Here is a 21,309-nt window from a genome sequence, read left to right on the forward strand (position 1 = left end):
CAGATGCATCAAACGAACCCACCTAATAAATAAGTCAATGGTGGTTACTGCAATGCGTGGCGATAATGGTATCTTTCAGGTGAATCCAAATGATAAAATTGCCTCTTTGGGGAAGAGAGAGCGAGTGCTAAAAATTATGGAGGGCCCGGCTGTCAACCCCCAAGTAATAGAGTTGAAGGATGAGTTGTCTAGGTGGAGTTGGGTTGCAGGATTCCTGAATAGTGGCTATCCTATGTTAAAAAATGTCAAGTCACTGAGGTAGCTATTGTGAGCTTGTTTTGTCCTGGAACATGGCTGGATTGGGACATGATGATGCGAAATTACATTTTTTGAAGTTTTTTAATCCATTCATTTTACGTTTACATGAAACCTGGTCTTCCACTGACTTTATATGTGGTGATTGGTTTGTAATTTCTTGGAATGCCAGACATTCGGAAAAGGGGAGCTGATAATTTTAGTTAAGAATAGTGTGAATTGGAATCAGGATTTTTTTAATCAATTCTTTGAATCTATGTCTCTGCCTGAATTTGGCCTGCCAAGATGCAAGAGGTGATCCATCCTTTGTCTTGTTAGTTAACATGTATATTCCTCTGGGTAAATCCTATGACCATTTGGTGAGTCAATTCTTTACTTTTGTCTTTGATATAAGTGTGACTGAAGATTGTCCACTGGTAATTATCATGGGTGACTTAAACACAAAGGCTTCCAATTCTGCTTCCACTATTTTTGCTAATGCAGAAAAAGAGAAAGTGTGAGCTAGTCCGGGGATTACTTTTCTGGAAAAATTAGAACAGATAAACGTGTCTCTCTTTTACTTGAAACTCTTAGAAAATATGATTTGGTCATCTTGAATGGTAGGCTTTCCAGGGTGAGCCTGCACCTTATACTTTCGTCTAGGCAGAGCTTACTTGATTATTTGATGTTTTCTTATGAGTTTGCAATTTACTGTGTTTCCTACTGATTTGATTGACCATAGCATAGTGGGTACAGCAGTTGTTTTTAACCTTTAGGAAGTAATACCTGGGAACCCTACAAATGGTGAGGTTGGCCTTAATAGATCTAATGGGCGCACCTTTTAGGTGGCCAAGAATATAGAGTCCGTAAGCTTTAAAATTCAATGTGTATTTGCTAAATCCAGTGATCCCTACTGATGCAACCCTATATCCTCCTTTTAAACTCATATAGATGCTTTGTGAAATTTAGGCTGTAGGGGGGCAGGCCATAGACAGTTAAAAAATGGCAATCTGAAATTGAAGATGTTAAACCGGGAAATAAATGTCCAAATTAGGAGTCAGGATCTGCGATTTTCTTTTCTAAGACAGCATGAAATCTATTGTCTTAAACCTATTAGATTAAGACATAAGGTGCAAGAATATAGGAATAAATGTAATGCCAAGTGGGCAGCCACATATTCTGGGGACTCAAGGAAGTACTGGTGTTTGGTGGCAGAGTATTGTGACTCTGGGTGGGACCCCATGCTATTTCTATTCCTGAAAAATTTTGGGTGGGGTATATTTCTAGCTTATACTCTAGCAATTCTGGGAAAGCTGATCCCATAGTGTTTTGCTTAGATGAAGGGATGTTTGAAGGATATAATGCTCCTTCTCAAGCAGAGATTGGTCGTTTTATAAAAAATGCAAGAACCTCTGGACCGATGGGGCCTGATGAGATACCAATTGTGGTCATTAAAAAGGACGCTATTGAATGGGGATTGTCCACTTTTTGAATACTGTTATCCGGTGGAATTAATTCCTTGCTCCTGGAAGGGTAGTATCCTCAACCTGCTTAAAAAAGGGCCCCCCATTTTCTCCAGCAAGTTTCAGACAGATTGCATTATTGGATTCGACAGGTAAACTATTTTCTAGAAGTTTACTTTCCCATCTTCAACAATGGGTGCAAAAAAGAATATCCTCCCCGAACAAGCCGTTTTTGGGAGAAACAATTGCACTATTGATGATATAGCTTTTCTTCAAGCAATTATTGTGAAATACCCACTATCTCGGGGTATGCCAGTATATACCACCTTCATTGATTTCTCCACAACATTCAATAGAGTAGATCGATGAACATTGTGGAGAAAGCTCATCTGTCTGGGTGTCCTGCACCATCTATTAAGGCTCATCATTGAACTTCATTCTGATACTTGCTGGTAGATTTTCTTGGGAGGAACTCAATGTCTTGAAACGAAAGACTACAACTCATAATGGTCTGAAGCAGGGCTGCTTGTTGACTCCCCTGTTGTTATATATATATATGTGATGAAGGCCATTGTTTGGCCGAAACGCGTCATGGGCAGCACAAGCACAGAATAAACTTCTAAATTTTGGCACAGCTTACTACTGAAGTCCGTTGCATCTGTTGGCGCTTCCATATGCGTTGGATGCGTGTTTGTTGATATATATATATATATATATATATATATATATATATATATATATATATATATATATATATATATATATATATATATATATATATATATATATATATATATATATATATATATATATATATATATACATATATATATATATATATATATATATCCTGCCACGCATTTTAGGTCAGATGCAGGGGGTCTGCCAAAAATTGGATATATGTCCATTGGCTGTTTTTGTATCCTGATGATGCAGCTATTGTGGAGTTAAGCCCAATTGGCCTACAACATCACCTTATCGCTTTCAAGTTAGCAAGAATCCACTTTCTAAAAATAAAAATATCTAAAAGCAAAATATTGATCTTGTGTAAGAGAGGTACAAGAATAAGAGGGACGTTTAATTGCTACCTGGGGGAAGATAAATTAGAGGAAGTAGACTCGTACCTGTACTTGGGTAGAATCTTATCCAGTATGGGCGGGATGACGATCATGTTAATCGTTGTTCGAGTACAGCCAACTCCATTTGGTCATGTTTTGTCTGTTTATCAGATTAAAATTCCTTCTGCCCTAAGTTACACCTGGGAAGTGTTGGATGTGGGTTACTGGTGCTCTTTTGAGGCAATAGAAAGTCGGATTTTTCACCAGATTTGTGGTTTGAATACACTGACATCCCCCACATGCTCTACAGCTGGAATTTGACATAAATGTTGGTTCTGGCTGCTGTTTTGAGATGGGGAAATCTGTTTTCGGGTAGAGAAGCAGGCACACCCGTGCATGCCTGAAGTGTGAAATATTTGCCCTTCGAAAATAAAAGAGTGCCTTCTTTAAGTTTTTTGAATTGGCCAAAGAAGCCTTTCGGTTAGACTTGAATGTAGGCTCTTGTTACCCTAAATCTCTTTTAAAGAGCCATGTAAAAAATGCTTCTTTTACAATATAAACAATTAGTCAGGACAGAGATATTGCCCTGTGTCACTTAAGGGTGCAAACTCTGGTGGTACTGGAGAGCAATCTTGGGCTCAAACCTCAACCATATTTAACCTGGAATCTCTCTCATGGCATCCAAAGATTGTTCCTTCTGATGACAATGGATCTGCTTCCCCTGCTGTTATTACTGGAATGTGGGCTAATGTGCCAAAGGAGGAGAGACTCTTAGAATTATGTTCAAAGTTGTTTACAATGTAATATTTGCAGGTCCTGTGTTGCACAATGCACGTCGTCACTTTCCAAGGCCGCTCTTTCTTAAATATAATATTCACTCAGTAAAGGAGGCCCATTTGTGCTAACTATACCATCAATAATAAAGATTATGCGGCACTTTATTTTATTGTTCGGAACTTTGCATGTCTACGTATTGCTCATGAAAGGAATAGTCATTATACATCATATACGTTAAAAACGTGATATGGGACATGCTTGTAATCATTATGTTTGATATGATCTGATACACTTAATGTGCCTGCCCCTATTATTACTCCTAGGGATTCCTGACTTTGTGGGCCGCTTTTAAAACACAAAATACAATGCATGCAATCGCCCAGGAAAATGTCAAAGAAATGTTTTCAATTTCCTTTTTACTTTCCTTAAATCCCATGCATGTTTTCAATATACAAAGGGGCACCAGAGTTCAGAATGACTCCTAGAGATAACTTCTTTTGTACCTGGCAGGTAAATTTATAAACTGCTGAATAAATAAAATGTGCTGACTGACTGTTTTTTTTTAAAGAGATAATGGTTTGGTGCTAAAGAACTTGAGACTTGCTGGTGTTTTATAACCCGAGTAAAAGAAGCCTTATATGTGCCCTCCGGGCTAAGCAAGTGTAAGTGGTGGGCAGCGCCCTCTGCAGTTAAGAGGTCTTACTAGAGACGAGTGCAGCAGGACTGTTCTCAGATGTACAGAGGGGGATTATGTTTTAGTGGTGGTAGAGGTTTAAATTTAGCCCAGTTACACATGCAGCCTTGTGCTGTGCCACAAGTGAACTTCAACTCTTTTTATGATAAGGTTCCCAGCTTCCACTCCTTAATCAGCTCAAAACGCCCCAGGCACTTTACTACGTGGGCTCCGAGGACTGTGTAGCGCCTCCAATAAAATGTAGGGGTTGCCACCTTGTTGCACCAATCCTCCAAGAGGTTCCCGTGTTGAAGGTACGTCACTTCCGGCTTGTTCTAATCAACCATATCACAATTACCCATTTACTAAGGTGTGCCCCGTCAGGTGTGTATTCATGATATTTGTATATAGGGGTGTTGCTTGCAGTTTCATAGCACTATTCAGAACCGGTCATACTGCTATGCCACATTAGTGCTAAGGGCGTTATTTAGTTCTGAAGGATGGGCGATGTCAGTGACCTGTGAGGATTCAGACCTGTGAACTGCACAAAGGTTTCAGCAACAGGCACTTAACTCGCCGAGATTACCCGATTTTGCTGTTTCAACGGAATGTCTATCACTTTTCCTGGAATTTACCGATAAGAGGGTCATTGGATCCTCCCAGGGCACAAATGCTTATGATTACACGAGAACATGAGATAACGGGCCCCTGAGGAATACTCTGTGTCGTAATCTTCATGGGCTTTCAAAAAAGTGAAGGATGAAATGCTTGAATTAATCTCAGCTGCTGGTAATTACTCTGGGCCGCATCCCATTCCATCATTATTTTGCACACTATGTTACCTCAGTAGGGACCCATCTATATACAAATCAGACCTGAACCTTCTCCAATGGAACAGTCCAGCCTGAACCGCCAGGCCAGGTCCTCCCTGAACTGCCAGGCCAGGTCCTCCCTGAACTGGAACACAAACAACTTAAGACCAGTTTCACTCTTGTTATGGGCTCATCAGCCGTGTATAGCTTGGTTCCAGTGATACAGTGTGCATGTGAGCCAAGTCTGGGCATACCCATTCCACTTAGGGCGACACACTAAATTATACAAAAAAGGGATGGATGGAATGCTTGAATTAATCTCAACCGCTGGCTCACTTTTTGTATACTTCAGTAATCTCTATTGGGCCAGTATCTCTCGTTCTCACTTGGAACTAGGCTTAAACTAGGCTTTGGGGAGAGGACGTGGCATAATGACCAGAGCTGTTGACTTTGGAGCTGGGGAACCAGGTTTGAGTCTCAGCGTCGACTGTGAATCTGGGCAAATCACTTAATCTCCCTGTGCCCACAAAATATGAATGTGCCCTTATGTAACATGTGCTCATGTAAGGCGCTCCAATACCTTCAGGTTGAGTCTACACTATACAATAACTGCACTAAAAACAAAAGTATAAATTCTTTGTTAACCCATCACAGGTGTTTCAGTTCACCTGCGAGCCTCTCTGCTCCAGCTGTTCAACCACTAGGTCTTAAAACTCAATCAAATCAGGCAGTACGTTTATTTTCCAATCAAGTAACCCCACACTTACTCTCTAAACCCACACTTACTCTCTAAACCCACAATTACTCTCAAGTCCATTACCAACACAGACCACTCCAAACAGGCATTATTAAAGGCAGTAGGTGTGGGGTTGACTGCCTGCTTTTTGGCTTTGTCAATTCTTGTTTTGCTTCGTTCTTGTAAAGGTTTTGATATTGGGGGAGCTGCCAGGGCCTCACCAATAGAAAATAAAATCTTGTCTAAAAGCAAAATCATGTTCTGGTCTCAAATAGCACAAATTGTCATAATAGTCCCTGGCAAAGAAAATAACTACTTTTTTGTGAATGAGTTGAATGTGGAAACTCATAATACTGTTAGCCTATGGCACTAGAGGGCAGACTCACTGCCTCATGCTATATGGCGTGGGAAAAAAAATGGGAATGAAAGAACAGACCAATTGATTTTATTTATTTTTACAGTTTTGTCTAGTGAAAACTGGAACGCAAGGCATTGGAGCCCTTTACAGGAGCAACACTTACATTCCTCAAAGTCACATTCATTGTTTTTGTGGGCACTGGGAGATTAAGGGATTTGCTCAGAATTTCTGGATGTTGAGCCTGTGCTTGGACTCAAACCTGGTTCCCCAGTTCCAAAGTCGGAGGCTCTGGTCGTAAAGTAAGCTATTATATATATATATATAAAAACGCCTCACACTTTTCTCTGTTAAGATATAAATGCAATTTCAAGATATCAGTTTGCAGCAAAAATTTTGAAAGCAAAGGCTATAAATGAATCCAGGGAACGCTTGCGACAGATGAAGGGCATCTGTGGTGCCAAGAAAATCTAGCTAAATTCGAGTAATGGCCGTATGTGACATTGAAATGTTTGTTCCCGGCTGAATCTAACACTTCCTCCTCTTTCCCCCCTGCAGATGGCAGCCAGACGCAATCAGGTGTATCTGGTGACTGGTGGCTGTGGGTTTCTGGGTTGGCACCTGGTGAAGATGCTGGTAGAACGTTCCGAAGGTGAAATCGCTGAGGTGCGAGTATTTGACCTGTACCTTGATGACAAAATGAGGCACCTTGGCACAGGTAAGAGTTGGAAAGCCATATCACTCTGCACCCAGAATTGCACCTATCTCTTTACGTGTAAAGTGATAGCATAGAGACAGAGCAATATTGCATGCCGTTCTGGTAGTATTTCTTTGCTATGAATCAGTGCTTGGTTTGAGCCGGTGGTTTCTGGTGCTCGACACTGGCACTTAATGGTCAACACCGGGACTTATGACAATCTGCCACATGGTGGCGCTGGATATCTAATTTAGAGATGAACCCAACAGCAGTTGTTTATTCATTCAATATACAGTAAAAATGACTAATACCTGCCACCCAAGCCATTCTTATAGCATTGGGGGCCTGGAATAGTCTCAACTGTCACACTGTAGGAGTGTGATGGTTAGTGGTTGTGTTGGTACTGTAACTAGCAGTGCTGGGAGTGGCAATAGGTGTCACAAACTGCAGTTGCCTCATGACGAGGGCCCTGGCTCTTTTTGTGTTTTTTAAAGATTTAGGGCCAGATGCATCAAGCATCCATTTTGCGATTCCTTATTAGCGAAAAATAAGGAATCGCTAATAAGGAATAGCAAAATGGAATGCATCAAGAAATCACTACAAAAATAGCGATTTCTTAGAATGATGATGCATCCCAAATGCAAAAATACCGGTCGCAAAGAGGCAGATTCTGAGAATCTGCCCCTTTGCGACCGGTTTTTAGCTTAATGCATCTGGCTGATTGTACTGCTATGAATGCAGTCCAGTTCGGTGTCCAGTGACACCAGCACTGTCAAGGTAGGGCCCTGCGTATATAACTATGGAACAAGGCAGAGGCAGCTGTGGCGATGAGGAGATGATGACAATGCAGGCAGTGCTGTCCACCGATGAACGACATCCCCTCTGAATCAACAACAGGCAGAGCTCGAAGTAGACAGGGGAAAGAGGGATCAAAGTTTCTAATATTTACCAATTTGACTAAAACTGTTCCCATACTTTTTTCTTTAAAAAACAACCATTCCTGAGCAATTGCATTGCTGCAGGTTGAAAGGGGAGAAGAATGGACTCCTTTAACTGTGAAGTGAGAGGCATAAGACACAACTCAAAAAAACAAACCTTCTCTCTAGGGTGCCTGCTACCTCAAAAGATTTTTAATGTGTGCAATCGGTTAGTTCGCAAATCTGAAGGCTGTTTTGGGAGCCAGCATAGGTTGTAATAGACTGATAGAATCTGGAACATGTCATTTTAAAGGAAGCCTATAAAAAAGATTTGCAGTGGCTACAATCAGTGCATTACTAAAGTCATAACTTTTGAAAGCACTGTAAATATTTAAAGAAAATATTTTGCGACCACCTGTGTGCAACCTGTTTTATGCTGCGTGTAATACGTTTTAAACTATTGACTTAGTTCACTTTCCTTTCTGTCACAGGCTTGGACCTCTTACCACTAAAAATACCTCACTATTTCCCTAGGGCACCAACCAGGATTAAAATCACTGACCCACAGATATCTGAAGTGATCCCATTGGCCACCGAACTGTCCTACCAGAAAAACGTGTTTCCCACAGTTGAATTAAAGTTACATTTGTTTTTTATTTGTGGTGGGTTTATTTTATTTTATATGCAGTTACCTGTAGCTCAAGGGTTAAAAAAAAATTACAATATAGTTTTTTTTTGTTGCCAGCAACATCTCCAATCCCACTCTGGCCACGCCCCCATTGTACTCAGGACCACAATTCCCACACTTTTCTTTACTCACTTCAACGCTGCTCAACAGGAGTTCCTTTCCTCACACATCCTTTGGGCTTCTCTCCTCTGCAGAAGTGGATGAGTGAGTGTCAGTCAATGTCAAGCAGTCAGAATATATTCTGGGAGTTCCTGCCCTGCACATGGCTTCTGCAGCCCTGAAAAGCATTGATGGTGCTGTCCCTTTTGTAAGTCAATTTCACTGAAGGGTCTGACGTGACATTGAATATAGAGGGCTGGCCCCAGGGGGATAGTAGTGTGAATAGTGTGGATGTGATAATGTGAAGTGTTTAAAGGGGGAATTATGCAGTTACTGTCCCCCTAAAATTATAGTAGCCTTGCGTAGCAGAGAAAAACAACAAGCGATGGGTGGAAGAGCTGGAATTAAACTAAACCACAGGGTGTTAACTAGTCTGGTGCTTTCATTTCCATAATTTGCTGGTGACTGAGATTACAGCATAACTACTAAGAGATCAGCTCGATTAAAACATTTCCATCCTTTTTTCCCCCCTAAGTGAGTCACTTCTAGCAGTATGGGTGTGCCCCAAGGTGGGTACCTAGCTCGCAGTACCAGAGGGAGCCAGGCTTTATCACACTGATGAGACCTGACTAGACTGATGTGTCCCTGGTTGTATGAAGGACGTTGTCATCACAGTTCGAGCGGGACTAGTCACTACGGAAATGTACCAAGACTCATTTGCATTTGCTCGGCCTACTTGGCTGCTAATGACAAGGGTAACTCGTCATGGAGTTTCCATTGATTTCAAAGGAATTAACATTGACCCCATGAACATGCCTTAGCATCCAAGTGGTTAACCACTTGGATGCTAAGGCATGTTCATGGGGTCAATGTTAATTCCATTGAAATCAATGGAAACTCCATGACGAGTTACCCTTGTCATTAGCAGCCAAGTGTGGCACATACGATTTAAAAGCGATGGAATGTAATACTCATGGAGTAAATAATTCACTGTTACCGGTTCTGATTAATTCCCTAAAGGACATGGATATGCACAGTGGTGCTAAAGTGGTGTTTGGTGGCAAATCACATCGGAGGAGCGCAAAACACACGTAATTTACACGATGATGTAAATATACACATACAAATCACTTACCTTCCACTGCTGCTCGATGTTCTGCAGTACGTCCTTGTTGTTCTGAAGCACGTCTTTGGAGCGTGAAGTTCCCAGCCAATTTTCTCATCCAATCAAGACGCAGTTTTAATGCTGTTAAGGAGTATGAGTGAAGCTTTTTGATTGGCAGGAGTAGGCATGCTATACGGCCCTTAAGGCGCTGTGGGTCTGTGCCTGCTCTCCAACCCAGCTGTCAAAGACAGCCGGGTTGGAGAGGTTTGAATTGTACATGTCGGTTTGGTCGTAGAAAAGTAGCCGACCAAACCAACATTTGCAATGCAAACTTAACCCCTTCGCCGTGGCGTGAATTCTGCTGCGGTGTGAGGGGGTAGGGGTGGGCGTGGCGCTGGGGGTGCTCATGACGGCTCCTGGCCGTCATAAATCACTGTGGGCGTGTGCTCATGACGGCCGGGAGCCGTCTGAACTCCGCCCACTAATCAATTCGCCTGCACAGGCGGGGAATTAATATTGCGTGGGAGGAGCGACCGCGTTCGGACGGCTCCCGGCCGTCATGAGCACACGCCTACCATTACTCATGACGGCCAGGAGCCGTCATGAGCACCGAAAAGGTTAAGTTGGCACTCCTCACTGCTGCCATTCATTGGCAGCAGTGACACACTGGCCCCACCCTGCTCTGTTTGCTGGCAGAGAGCGAAAAATAAAATGGTAATAAAATCATTATATTACCATTTTATTTTTAACGCTTTCTGCGCAGCAGAGTGGGTCGAAGGGGAGACCCTCCTCCTTTCCCATGGAGCAACCACTGCTGCGCACTTTTGGAAGCTGAGAAAAATTTGGGCTAGCATGAGGCCTTTTCAGTGTGGATATGTCCTTGCAGTTTGGGCTGAACAATCCCTTTGTCTGTGGGACCTTGTGGATTCCACAACTCCACCCTCCTGCTGTAATAGCTCAGACAACACAAGAATCATTTTTTTGTGTAAAAGTGCACCATCCCTCCTGAAGCACTGGGAAAGTCAGGTTAGCATATTTCGGTACTTCTTAGAAAGACTGACTAGTGTGAATATAGCAGTCCCATTGAAAAGTGCTAGTAATGTGCATACACTTGCAGCAACCTTCCTGAGAAGGGTTGCAACTGTCCATTACTAGAGTAGCAGCATGTATGCAAAATGCTGGTAATGTATCATAAGAAGTATGGCAGCTGTGCTGACCTGACGGGACCCTAACCTATGTTTCAACTGGTCAGCCCATGAGCTACCTGCCATTATTGCCTGTTCCCTCCACACATCTGCCTCCCTCATCCTACATCCCACTCCAATACTCCCCCAACCTACTGGTCACAGGGAGTTCCCAGGGTACTATTTTTTCAGTATCCTCAATGCTGAATATTCCTTATTGGATGTAGTTATATAAATCAAACTAAATCATATACATCATGCACACTATGGCCTTGATAACAAGGCTGGTGGTCCATGGACTGCCAGACTCCCGGGGGCACGGCTGTGGTGTTCTCCCACCCGCCCTATTACAATCCGGGTGGTGGGACTGCTGATGCCCTGCTGCAGCTGTCAGGGAACCACCATTCCCTGGCAGTGGAGCGGTGGTGTAGAGGCAGTAATATGCTTGGAAGGACCACTGTGAAAACCGTGAGAGAGAGTGCACCCTGGGATGCACATGGGGGGCACAACATGTGCATGCACACCAGTTCTTGCATGGCATGGACTTTACATTGTGTTGCCAATTTTCAGGACAACGCCATGGGAAAGTCAAAAACAAAGCCCAGACAGTAAGAAACTCCGATTCTGGCGGGTGGCCTGACCACGACTTTGGCGGTGCGGCAGCGGAGCGGACCCCGTGCTGCACCGCCAAAGTCGTAATCAGGCCCTAAAAGTGAAAAGCTGAAATACTTGAATATTTAATTATTTTATGTTGAACATACTGGTTTACATTAGGTACATGAGTAAGATCTTTCAAAGTTTAACCCTTGCATGAGACAGGTTCAAAAAAGGCAAGGTATATCATTTGTGCACAAACATTTTTTTCACCGTTTTGAATGCATTTCAAGATTATATTGTTATTTCCACTATAATTAGTTTTAAGGATTACATGTTAGTAATCAGGATTTACACTCCTAAGTAGCCAGTCGCTCGTGAAAGATGCCCTTCAGCATCATGCCAGGTGCCCAATGAGCTGTTAGCAGCTTGTTGAAGGAAGTGACTCGATTAGGGTCACCCGGGACCACCTCTCAGCCTTCCATACAAATGAAGAGTCGGTCAGATAAAAGAGAATACAAACCAAAGACATTTATTGAAAGTACACTCGAGTAGAGTCCGGTCTGACCAGCCTCCTTAGATTGCGGCAGACGGACTGACTTCAGTCAGCATGGTAAGGCATAAAGTACATTTCCAACACGCCTAAAGACACGCCCAGACTGGAATTTTCCAGTTAGTAGCTAGTGAACAAAGGAGATACTAAAAGGGTGGGTTGCAATCCTGAGACGGGGCACACATTATCTTGCAGTCAAGGTTACTCTGCCTACCCTCCTGCTCTGAGCTGTGGGAGCAGGCCTCTCTAGACAGAAAGGTATGTGATTTAAAAAAGGTCTATTCATTAGCACAGCAAAACTCAACCTTGGAGAAATACGTAAACAGGGAACGCATTGGCAGCTGCTTTTCGGTGAGGCAGACACAAAATGAGATAGTGCTCAGTTTCGATCATTGCTCAAAATGGCGGCTAATACAAAATGGCGCAGCTTATGCTTACTTAAATCGCACAGTGCATATAGAATTCGTCGAAAATATTTTTCCAGTCTAACATTGTCTCATTACCATGTTTGGGCCAGCTGCCTACTTCCTCTCCTTTCAGCATGAGGGGAGCCCTGCAGAGAGGCCAGTGTTTGAATGTGCACAGAACTTGAACTCCTCAGCACGCCCTGCCCACACTAAAGTGGGTTCATTCTTCCAGAGAAGGGTCAGAAAAAATGAAGACTTTCCATTGCTTGCTTCTATTAAAAGTGCAATAAAACCCTGCAGCTTTTATACATTTCTTCCTTTTTGCCTTAACAAATTTGACAGCGCTATTGCCAATGACTTTAATGTCCCACCTAACACCCTGACAGTCCAAAACTTGCATAACCACAAAACTTGCAGAATCATCTACCCCAAAATATGTACCCGCACTTCACAATCTGCAGTTTCTGGTGGTTATTTGACAGTTACCTAAAGCATGGTTTTGAACAGCAGTCTCTTCCTGACTAGTTATTTTAAGGCTGGAAGGAGGAGTGCATGACGATTATTCCTTGGAATTAGGCCAGAATCCCTGAAACTTTGGCTCAGGCACTTGGGAGTTTCCCTATTGTGCAGCTTCAGTGCACAGGCTAAGAGATGACGTTTCACCCCCTCGCGACTAGAGGAGTCATAGTTTATTTAAGGAGACAGAGGAATGTCAATACTGAGTCATGTGTTATTTGTCAACTACACTATGCTTATGCACGGCTTCCAACCCTGGGCGTTACCACAAGCTGCTATTATAACCACCTGACCCTTTCGGACTTTGAAGCCTGAGAGCAGTGGTCAAAGTGCATAAAAACATAACAGAGCTGTGATGCTGCACGCAAAGGGAGGAGAGTGAGCTTAAAGGTGGGGACAATGGAGAGGCTACAAAAACCAAAATATTCTGTGACTTTTTTCAGTCTGTCACCTTCAGGTAACTACATATGAAATAAGGCACACCATAAATGAAAAATAAAGGCAAGTTACGTTATTCTGTGGGGAATGCACTACCATACATTATGAAACCTCTATTAGTTAACACACGGTAGAGGTCTGTGTCTTTACCCAGAGAGCCACAGAATTAAATCCTGTTTGGTGCAGTGGAGAATAGTGACTTGTGTATATTTAGTGCTATGAGGTCCCATTCTGTGACAGAAGGCACAGTGAATAGGTAAGCCATTATTTTAAACTTGCAAAACACACAGCATAAGGTTGCCTGCTACAAGATGCACAGAAAGGTTTAAGATAAAAAGGGCTCCAAAAAATAGATTTTAGTAATACCCAGGCTCTACATGGTGCAGTTTTCGTTATGACTCTCCTTTAAAAGCAGGCACTTCACAGCTCAGCTGGTAACTCTCTAGCAATGCCACTCAAAAATAATGATTTTGTGTCACCAGGGAGCTTCAAGTGATTCCATCAATTAAACCAATACCGGCTTCCAAGCACCCTTTACATTTGCAGATTAACTATTTGTCCACTAGGGGTGGGCAGAATTCCTGGAATTTGATTCTGTGCAATCACTCGTCATTACATAAAAATTCCACCAGATTCCTCTTGTCTTTAGATATTAACTGCTATCAGTAGAGGCCAATGCCTAGTGGATTGCCTTTTTAAACTGATGACTTACAGTGTCTATTTTCTCTCTTAATCCCATTCCTCTTTCTCCGGGTTTACGGTTAACTCACATATTGCTTCTGTGGGTGGGTAGATGTGAATATTGAAAGTTCAGAAATTTACATTCCTCCCACTTGATCAGAACGACACGTTTAGTGCTTTCTGGTCGTGATCCGGCTGCTGTTCGTATGCTGCCAATGCGCACACATCATTCGGAGATGGGATCTGTCATCACCATAGGTCTCATTCAGGACTTGCTTGACTACAATTATTGTCCTGGTTTCTTACAGGTCATCTTCATTACTCCAAGTCCTAGTCTTCCTTTTCACGATTGTTACCTGCTTGGCGGCTCACCCGACATGCATAAGGTTTGCGATGCGGAAGACGGATATGGTGGTAAGAGGCAGCACTAGTAGTAAGACAAAAGTTACCATAAAGCAGCAGTGGTTTTATCTGATACCGAGGCACAACCCTACGCCAGAGATTCCTAGTGTGTAGAGGTGCCCATTTGCCCGCTCAGGTGACAAACACAGAAGGATGATCAGTTGTCCTTTGTTAGTGATACTCCAATTAGCGCCTTGTGACCAATTTTGGTTAAAAGGCTCTCTACTAATTTATCTATTAATATATGGTGTGTGGAATTGTGGATTTTTCCGGCAAACTTTGTGAAGGCTTGCTTTTTCAACCTTGCAAAAAGTTTAAATAAGGTGTTTTTGAAAAAGTATTGCTGAAAATTATGTGCAATATAAACCTCCCTCAAAATACATTTACATAAACTTCTTCTGTAAATGATGCAGCGATGTCACTTGTAGAAGTGTACAGGAGCAATATATATGCCTCACACCCCTGGTTATTAGTAGTAGAAATATACAGTGCAATTATTTTCATTTTAGCAGCTTGCAGAGTTAGGTCTTTCCCGGCTCTTTTTGGCACCTCCTTTGCACTGCCTGCCTGGGTGATTCCCTGGTCCTTAAGTAGGGGTGCTAGCTGTTCTCATCAGACATTCTCTAAAGAGTCTGCTGCCCACCCCGCCTTCTGTCCTTCACTGGTTTCTGACAGCCACACTAATCCAATGTAACTACTCATGCTAGTTAGTGCTTCAGCCTTCTTGTAGGTGGAACCCATCGTGATCTTGAGTTAATATTTTCCGATCTGCATTTGGCCAACTGTAAAAGCAGTTTTATGATCCATGGGTGTACCTCTTTCCCCTCTGCATTAGTCATTGCGTGGTTTTGCCTGCAGCTCACTCTGGGTGTTTCCTGTTATTAAGGATTCTGAGGATAACTTAATTCGTTACGTTTTCCATGCAGCTTGTTATTCCCACTGAGGGTTTTCTTCATCTCTGGCTTGACAGCACAGCTGTCCTTGACCTGGTGTGAGCAACAGAATAAGAGCTTTCAAAAGTACGACTAAGTGAGGGGCTTTAGCTCAACCCGCAGGTTCATTTCTATGAGTACAGAATTTGATTGGACTGGAGTTATGTGCTTCCGCTGAAAGAGTGCTTGCGTTGCCCTCTTTTGCCTTGTTGAACAATTTAAGACCATTACAGCAGGACTGTATTTGTTATGGTGGCAAGCTAATCACCAAGGTTATGAGATTCAAATGATTATTATGAAAAGTTATGACAAAGGCAATAGACCTGATGTATTTATTGTGAAAAACATATGTTAAATTTGGTACTCATTTAAAGGTGGATTATAAATACTCTGGGGCAGTTTTCTGCATGAAAGGTGCACGCAATGGTTGTTGCTGTGGGTGTTCCACCGCACCACTTATTGCTTTTTGAAGCTGACCCTGATTTGCAAGGATCTGTAAATCTTAGGTGGTGCCATGCAAAAGCAGGCGTTAGATTGGTGCAGCAAGGAGAAATACTTTTATTTCTCCTCGTTTTTTGCTTTCTGCAGCAAAAGAGCAAAACGCCATTAACCCGTTGCGTGCTCGTGACGGAACGGTTCCGTCACGAGCCTCGGGTGGGCTGTGCTGGTGACGGAACGGTTCCGTCACGGCCCGCTCTCCGCGGCGCGAATTCCGTGCCTGCTCTGAGCGTTCTCAAGAGTGGGCGGGGCCGTGACGGAACCGTTCCTCACAAGCACAGCTCACCCGAGGGCCGTGACGGAGCGGTTCCGTCATGAGTACGGGAGCGCCGCGTGGCCCCGCCTCCCCCTTAGCGCTGCGGCGCAATAGCCACCGCAGCTAAGGGCTTAATGACTGTTTTTGTGCAGGAAGATGTCCCTTCCTGAACAAAAACAATCATTAGATAACGGTGATCTGTTACTGCTATGTGTTCTGCAGAATGCCGCACACATAGAAGTACCTAATCACCAACTCTTAGCTTGGGTGACTAAACTACACTTCGATGATTCTCTCAGGTCCAGCAGGCTCGAGTGCAATTTCTGAGGGTCGGGATGCGGTCTCCCAGGCTGCATTGTGATTAGCAGGGAATCTTGGCTATCAACTCACCGAGGCATGCTTTTGAGGCCCTGTAACTGTAACAGGAAGTCAGCCTACTGACTCTTGAAGTCACTTCTTCTGTCTGAGGGTCAGAAAAGACTTTTCCTCAAGCAGGTCACCACAGCCACAGTCCTTTCTTTGCTAGCCCAAGGTGCAGCAGGTGCAGTCCAGTCATGGTGCAGCCTCTCTTTACTGGGTCAAGGGAACAGGAGGGTAGTCCTTATTTCGTCCACTCTTCAGTGCAAATGTAATCTGAGGTCTGAGGTCTGGGAACTTGCCCTCGTGGGATGAGGTGGCTACTGGCCAATGACCTTCCAGGTCCCCAACTGCCTGATAGCAACTTTCTGCAAAGAGTGGCATCTAGCTATCCCAGAGTGCAATATTCTGCCTACCCCCAAGATGGCAGAACCCTTCTCTTGGTGTGTGGAGCTTGGTAGCCCACCCTAGAGATGTAGCTACCTAAGGGCTTCATGCCTACAGGAATAAGGTTTGGAAACTGATTCGCCCTCTCTGTCCCCAACGTCAGCCAGTCTATCAGAACAAAAGAACAGCTCCCTCGTGTGTGTCCAACATTTGCCCTTCAAAGGTGGCTTCCCCTTTGAAGCTCGCCTTTTGAACTTACTCCCTGTTTGGCCTTCCTGCCATGGAGAGGTAACACGTCTTCCAACGCCAGACCCTTTGTGTTCCTTCTTGGGTCGTTCACACCTCCCCCTCAAGAGGGCAGAAGGCTGTCTTGTGGCCAGCAACCATAAATGGTCACTGGACAATGTTTGGAAACAGAGCTGGAAGTTTTCAAAGTTGCCATTCACACAAAAGTTACATTAAATTCGACTTCAGTATCAGGTTGGATTTAATGCAAAAGTTCTTTTCATACCTCAGAGTACCAACGTTAGTAGTTCCATTCACAAGTTAGCACAGCTGAGTGGTTAGCGTATAACCCTGAACTCCCCAATGGGGCTACAAGCCTTTCTACAGTAAAAAATACATTAAGCACATGTTACACTTTTTAATAAACAGCACATTTCCTTAGGGCCTGATAGGTCTGCCTTAGGGGTGACTTATAAATATATTAACAAGCATTTGCAATGCAATAGGTCTCGCATTAGGAAAGTTTGAGCTATTGGTATTGTAAATGACCAATATTTTATTTATGTGTTGGTTTTGAAAATAGCGAAATTAATAGCTTTGTCATTTACAATGCCAATAGTTTTAACTTTTGCAAATGTGACACCTATAGCATTTGTAATCCAATATGTGTTGTATTTATGTGACTTAGATGTATTGATATTACAAATAACAATGTCTTATTTTTTTAATAATTAATACTTAAATAAAAGTTATTGTGATTTGTAATGGCAATAGCTTAAACTTTTGTAAACAACTTTTGTGAAGATTATGATCAGTGTATTTTATTGTGACGAAAATCCAAGAACAGAGGTGAAATATTAACATCTTTTTGTGACATTTGTAATAAAGCTTGAAACATTGAGAGAACATATTTGAACCAGTTGTTGTTGAATGGTTGCAAAGATTGATGCTGTGGTGGCGACGAGTGATGTTGTGGTGGCGACGAGTGATGCTGTGGCGTTCAGTGATGCTGTGGTAGCACATAGTGATGTTGTGGTGCCCCTGAGTGATTCTGTGGTGCCCCTGAGTGATTTTGTGGTGGTGCTGAGTGATGCTGTGGTGATGCGATAGATAAGTGCGATAGATCGAGTGAGGGCGATGAATAGATAGAGGGAGGGTGATGGATAGATAGAGGTTGGGCGATAGTTAGAGTGAGGGCGTAGGGTACTGCCCCTAGAGTACCCTATTCATGCTACAAGCAGCACACAGCATTGATGACACATGGACTGTGCTGCAAAAAGTGTACATTTGTGGTCCCTGAGGATCAGTTTTTGCCCCTTTGCTCTAAGATAGCAAAAGTGAGAAAGAGCGAGAAATAAATAGAGTTAGAGGAGGGGAGAGAAAGAGACAGAGAGGGAAGGATGACAGAGTGCAGAAATAAATGTAAGAGAGAAAGAAAGAAAAATAAGGCAAGCAGAGAAAGATGATATGAAAATAGAAGAAATAAATGAGGATAAATAGATAGAGAAAGGAACAAAAGAAAGGCGGTGAAGGACAAAGATACATGAGAAGAAAATGAAAGGAAGAAAAAACAAAACAGTGAAATGAATGAATGAATGAATGAAAGGAGAAGAAGAAAAAAGAATGACAGAAAAAGGCATAAAGAGACAAATAAGGAAATCAGAACGGAGAAAGAGGAAAGAAGGCAAGAGAAAAAAAGACAAGAAAAGGATGGAAAGTAAGGCAAGAAAAAAATGAGAGGTACAAAGGCAAAGAGAGAAGAAGGTAAAATAAAATGGGAAAGAAACAAAGAAGGAGATACATGGAGAAACGTACAATAAATAAATACAAAACAAGTTTATTTACAGGAATTTAAAAGTTGCGTTCGAAAAAAAAAATCTATAGCATTTCCTTTCACATACACCCCCAACTCAGCAAGATTGTCACATAGTTCACTTTACCAAATGCTTTCACTCTGCAGTTAAAGAACATTTACCTCCAAAACACCAACCTCCATGTCAGGAGAATAAACCATTAATATGACAGAAGGCATACCCACTAACCTCCATGTTAAAGAATAGGGAGCAAATTGGCAGCAGACACAACCCGATATTTGACCTTAGCCTTTTAACGTATGGCAGATACGACGAGCTGAAAAAGTCATCTTTATTGCTCATTCCCCTTCTGAACTTGGTTATTTTGAGGTGCTGCAGTACCGTCCACAGTCCCGCTTCCTGCGCCTATGTATCCTCTATTTTCAGTGGCAACCTTCGCACATGCATTATTTATGTCCTGTGTGTATAGGAGCAAGTACCAGGTTACAGGAGACTGGATGAGCAATTTAAAAAGCGCTGCAGAGGCCAGTAAGGGATACTCATTGGCAGACACAGGTAAAAAGGCCTGTCTCGCTACTTCAGCCCAGGAAGCTGAAGACAGTTATGCTCTGTATAGAGAGTGCACATGTTTTGTCCCTCCAGACAACAGACCCCGCCGGCACAGGGCCACAGTCCGTGTCACAGAAAAGGCATGCAGTGCACTTGCATGATTGCGTGTGTGCGGAGGGGTTAAAAAACCTACAGAACTTGCTCTGAACATGAGGCAGGTGCACTTGCACTGCAGATACCTGAAGGGGGCTTTTTTCTTTTGCAAAACGTCTTTGCACAAACATGTAAGTTGTGCCGTTAAAGTGGGCCCCGGTAAAACTTAATTTAGTCCTGGCTTTTTAGCCAAATTCTTTTTGGATTCTGGAACTTGCAGTTTCTAATTTCTTTCAAGATTCTAAGTATGGGCTTTGAAACTTTGAAAGTCAAGGCTGCACTAATAAATATTTTGATACACAAAACCGTATTGTGTCCCTGTTTAGACACTATTACCAAAAGGAATGGCATCCTGCCCTAAACCATGGGAGATTTAGAGAGGATAATGGGAAAGATTAGCGTAGAAGAAGATTGTAAAATGCGACATGTTCTGAAGCACATATTGTTTTCGCACACACACGCTCTTGTGAACTAGTGTGAGGCTGGGGCTAAAATGATAAAGCACTGGCAAAGCCAGTAGGTCTGGCATATCACTTACAGTGACTGGATGTTTCCATCCATGCTCTCACTCATTCATTCATCTGTATACAGAATTCTTACTCAACATCCATGCAGTCAGTCAATCACCGTTGGCTGACATATGATTTAAAGTGCCCGACTGCATCAATCCGCCATACCAAAGAGCATGAATTTTGATTTTGTTAACAGAGACTCATTTTGCAATCTCTTTGGAGCTATTGATACGCTCCACAATGCAGTCAACAATTCGTTGTCCCGAGTACAAATATACCAGACATTGGAGTCTCCATTCAACAAAGAAAGCTCTGATCATTTGGCTCGGATGAATTACGAGGTCACCATGGCAACATATGTACCCTTTGCATGGACAGGAGACATTGCCCAGACATGGACCGAAATCTGCAGCACTGAACTAACAAATGAGCATGCTTTACAGAAACAAATACACTTTGTGCTTCGAGACATAGCAGCACAAGTCCAGTGACAGAAGAACAAGCCGGGTGGCTGTCTGCAGCAAAGTGAGCCTCATGCGAATGCTATTAAAAAAAATACTATTAACGGGGACGGATACCTGTGGCTGGCAAAGCCTCCAGTCTCTACGTGCAATACATTTGTTTACCCAGCATGTGCGAATAGCACTTCAGTAGTCTTGATGCCTCGTGACCGCCATTGCAGACGGACCCGGAAGCTCTTGGCCGGCCGGCCAATCCGCTCGCGGCCGACCGGAAGTCCCGCCTCCCCAGGTCCGCGAGCTGCCGGCGCATGGAGCGCCCTGCCGTCCGGTGTAGCCCGGGTCCCCAGGAGGGGGCCGGGGAGAAGGAGGAGTGTGGCGCCTGTTGCGGGGCTCCTCTGACCTGAGGGAGCCCCGATTTAGATGGAGACGCGCCGTGAGGAGCCCCGCCGGAAGAGCGCAGTTGGTGAGTGGGGCCCAGGGCTGATGTAAAGTGCGTGCGTGCCTGTTTGTATGCGTGGGGGGGGAGTGTGTGCGCGAGGGAACGTGTGTGCACATGCGTGACTGTGTGTGATTGAGAGAGAATGCGAGGTAGGGGATAGTGTGCCTGTATGTGTGCCTGTATGGGTGCTGTATGCCTGCGTGTGCATGCGCGCGCCTGTGTGTGTGTGTGTGTGTGCGTGCATGCAGAGAGGTGGGGGCTGCCTGTGTGTGAGCAAGGGCTTTGCGCATGCGCAGCGGCTTTGCGCATGCGCAGCTACCAGACGCTCGCTCCCGAG

The 21,309-nt window shown here is 43.5% G+C and overlaps 1 protein-coding gene across 5 annotated transcripts in view; it reads left to right on the forward strand.

The window, feature by feature from the left end:
• Positions 1-21,309, forward strand: part of HSD3B7 (hydroxy-delta-5-steroid dehydrogenase, 3 beta- and steroid delta-isomerase 7) — a 324,275-nt gene that overhangs the window by 193,393 nt on the left and 109,573 nt on the right. For all 5 annotated transcript variants that reach the window (XM_078652477.1, XM_078652475.1, XM_078652479.1 and 2 more), the window contains exon 2: positions 6,667-6,826. In XM_078652477.1, coding sequence (XP_078508603.1) covers positions 6,667-6,826 — 160 coding nt within the window. The remainder of the gene's footprint in view (positions 1-6,666; positions 6,827-21,309) is intronic.

The sequence above is a fragment of the Lissotriton helveticus genome, chromosome 7 (genome assembly GCF_964261635.1).
Source record: "Lissotriton helveticus chromosome 7, aLisHel1.1, whole genome shotgun sequence".
NCBI classification, from domain to species: Eukaryota; Metazoa; Chordata; class Amphibia; order Caudata; family Salamandridae; genus Lissotriton; species Lissotriton helveticus.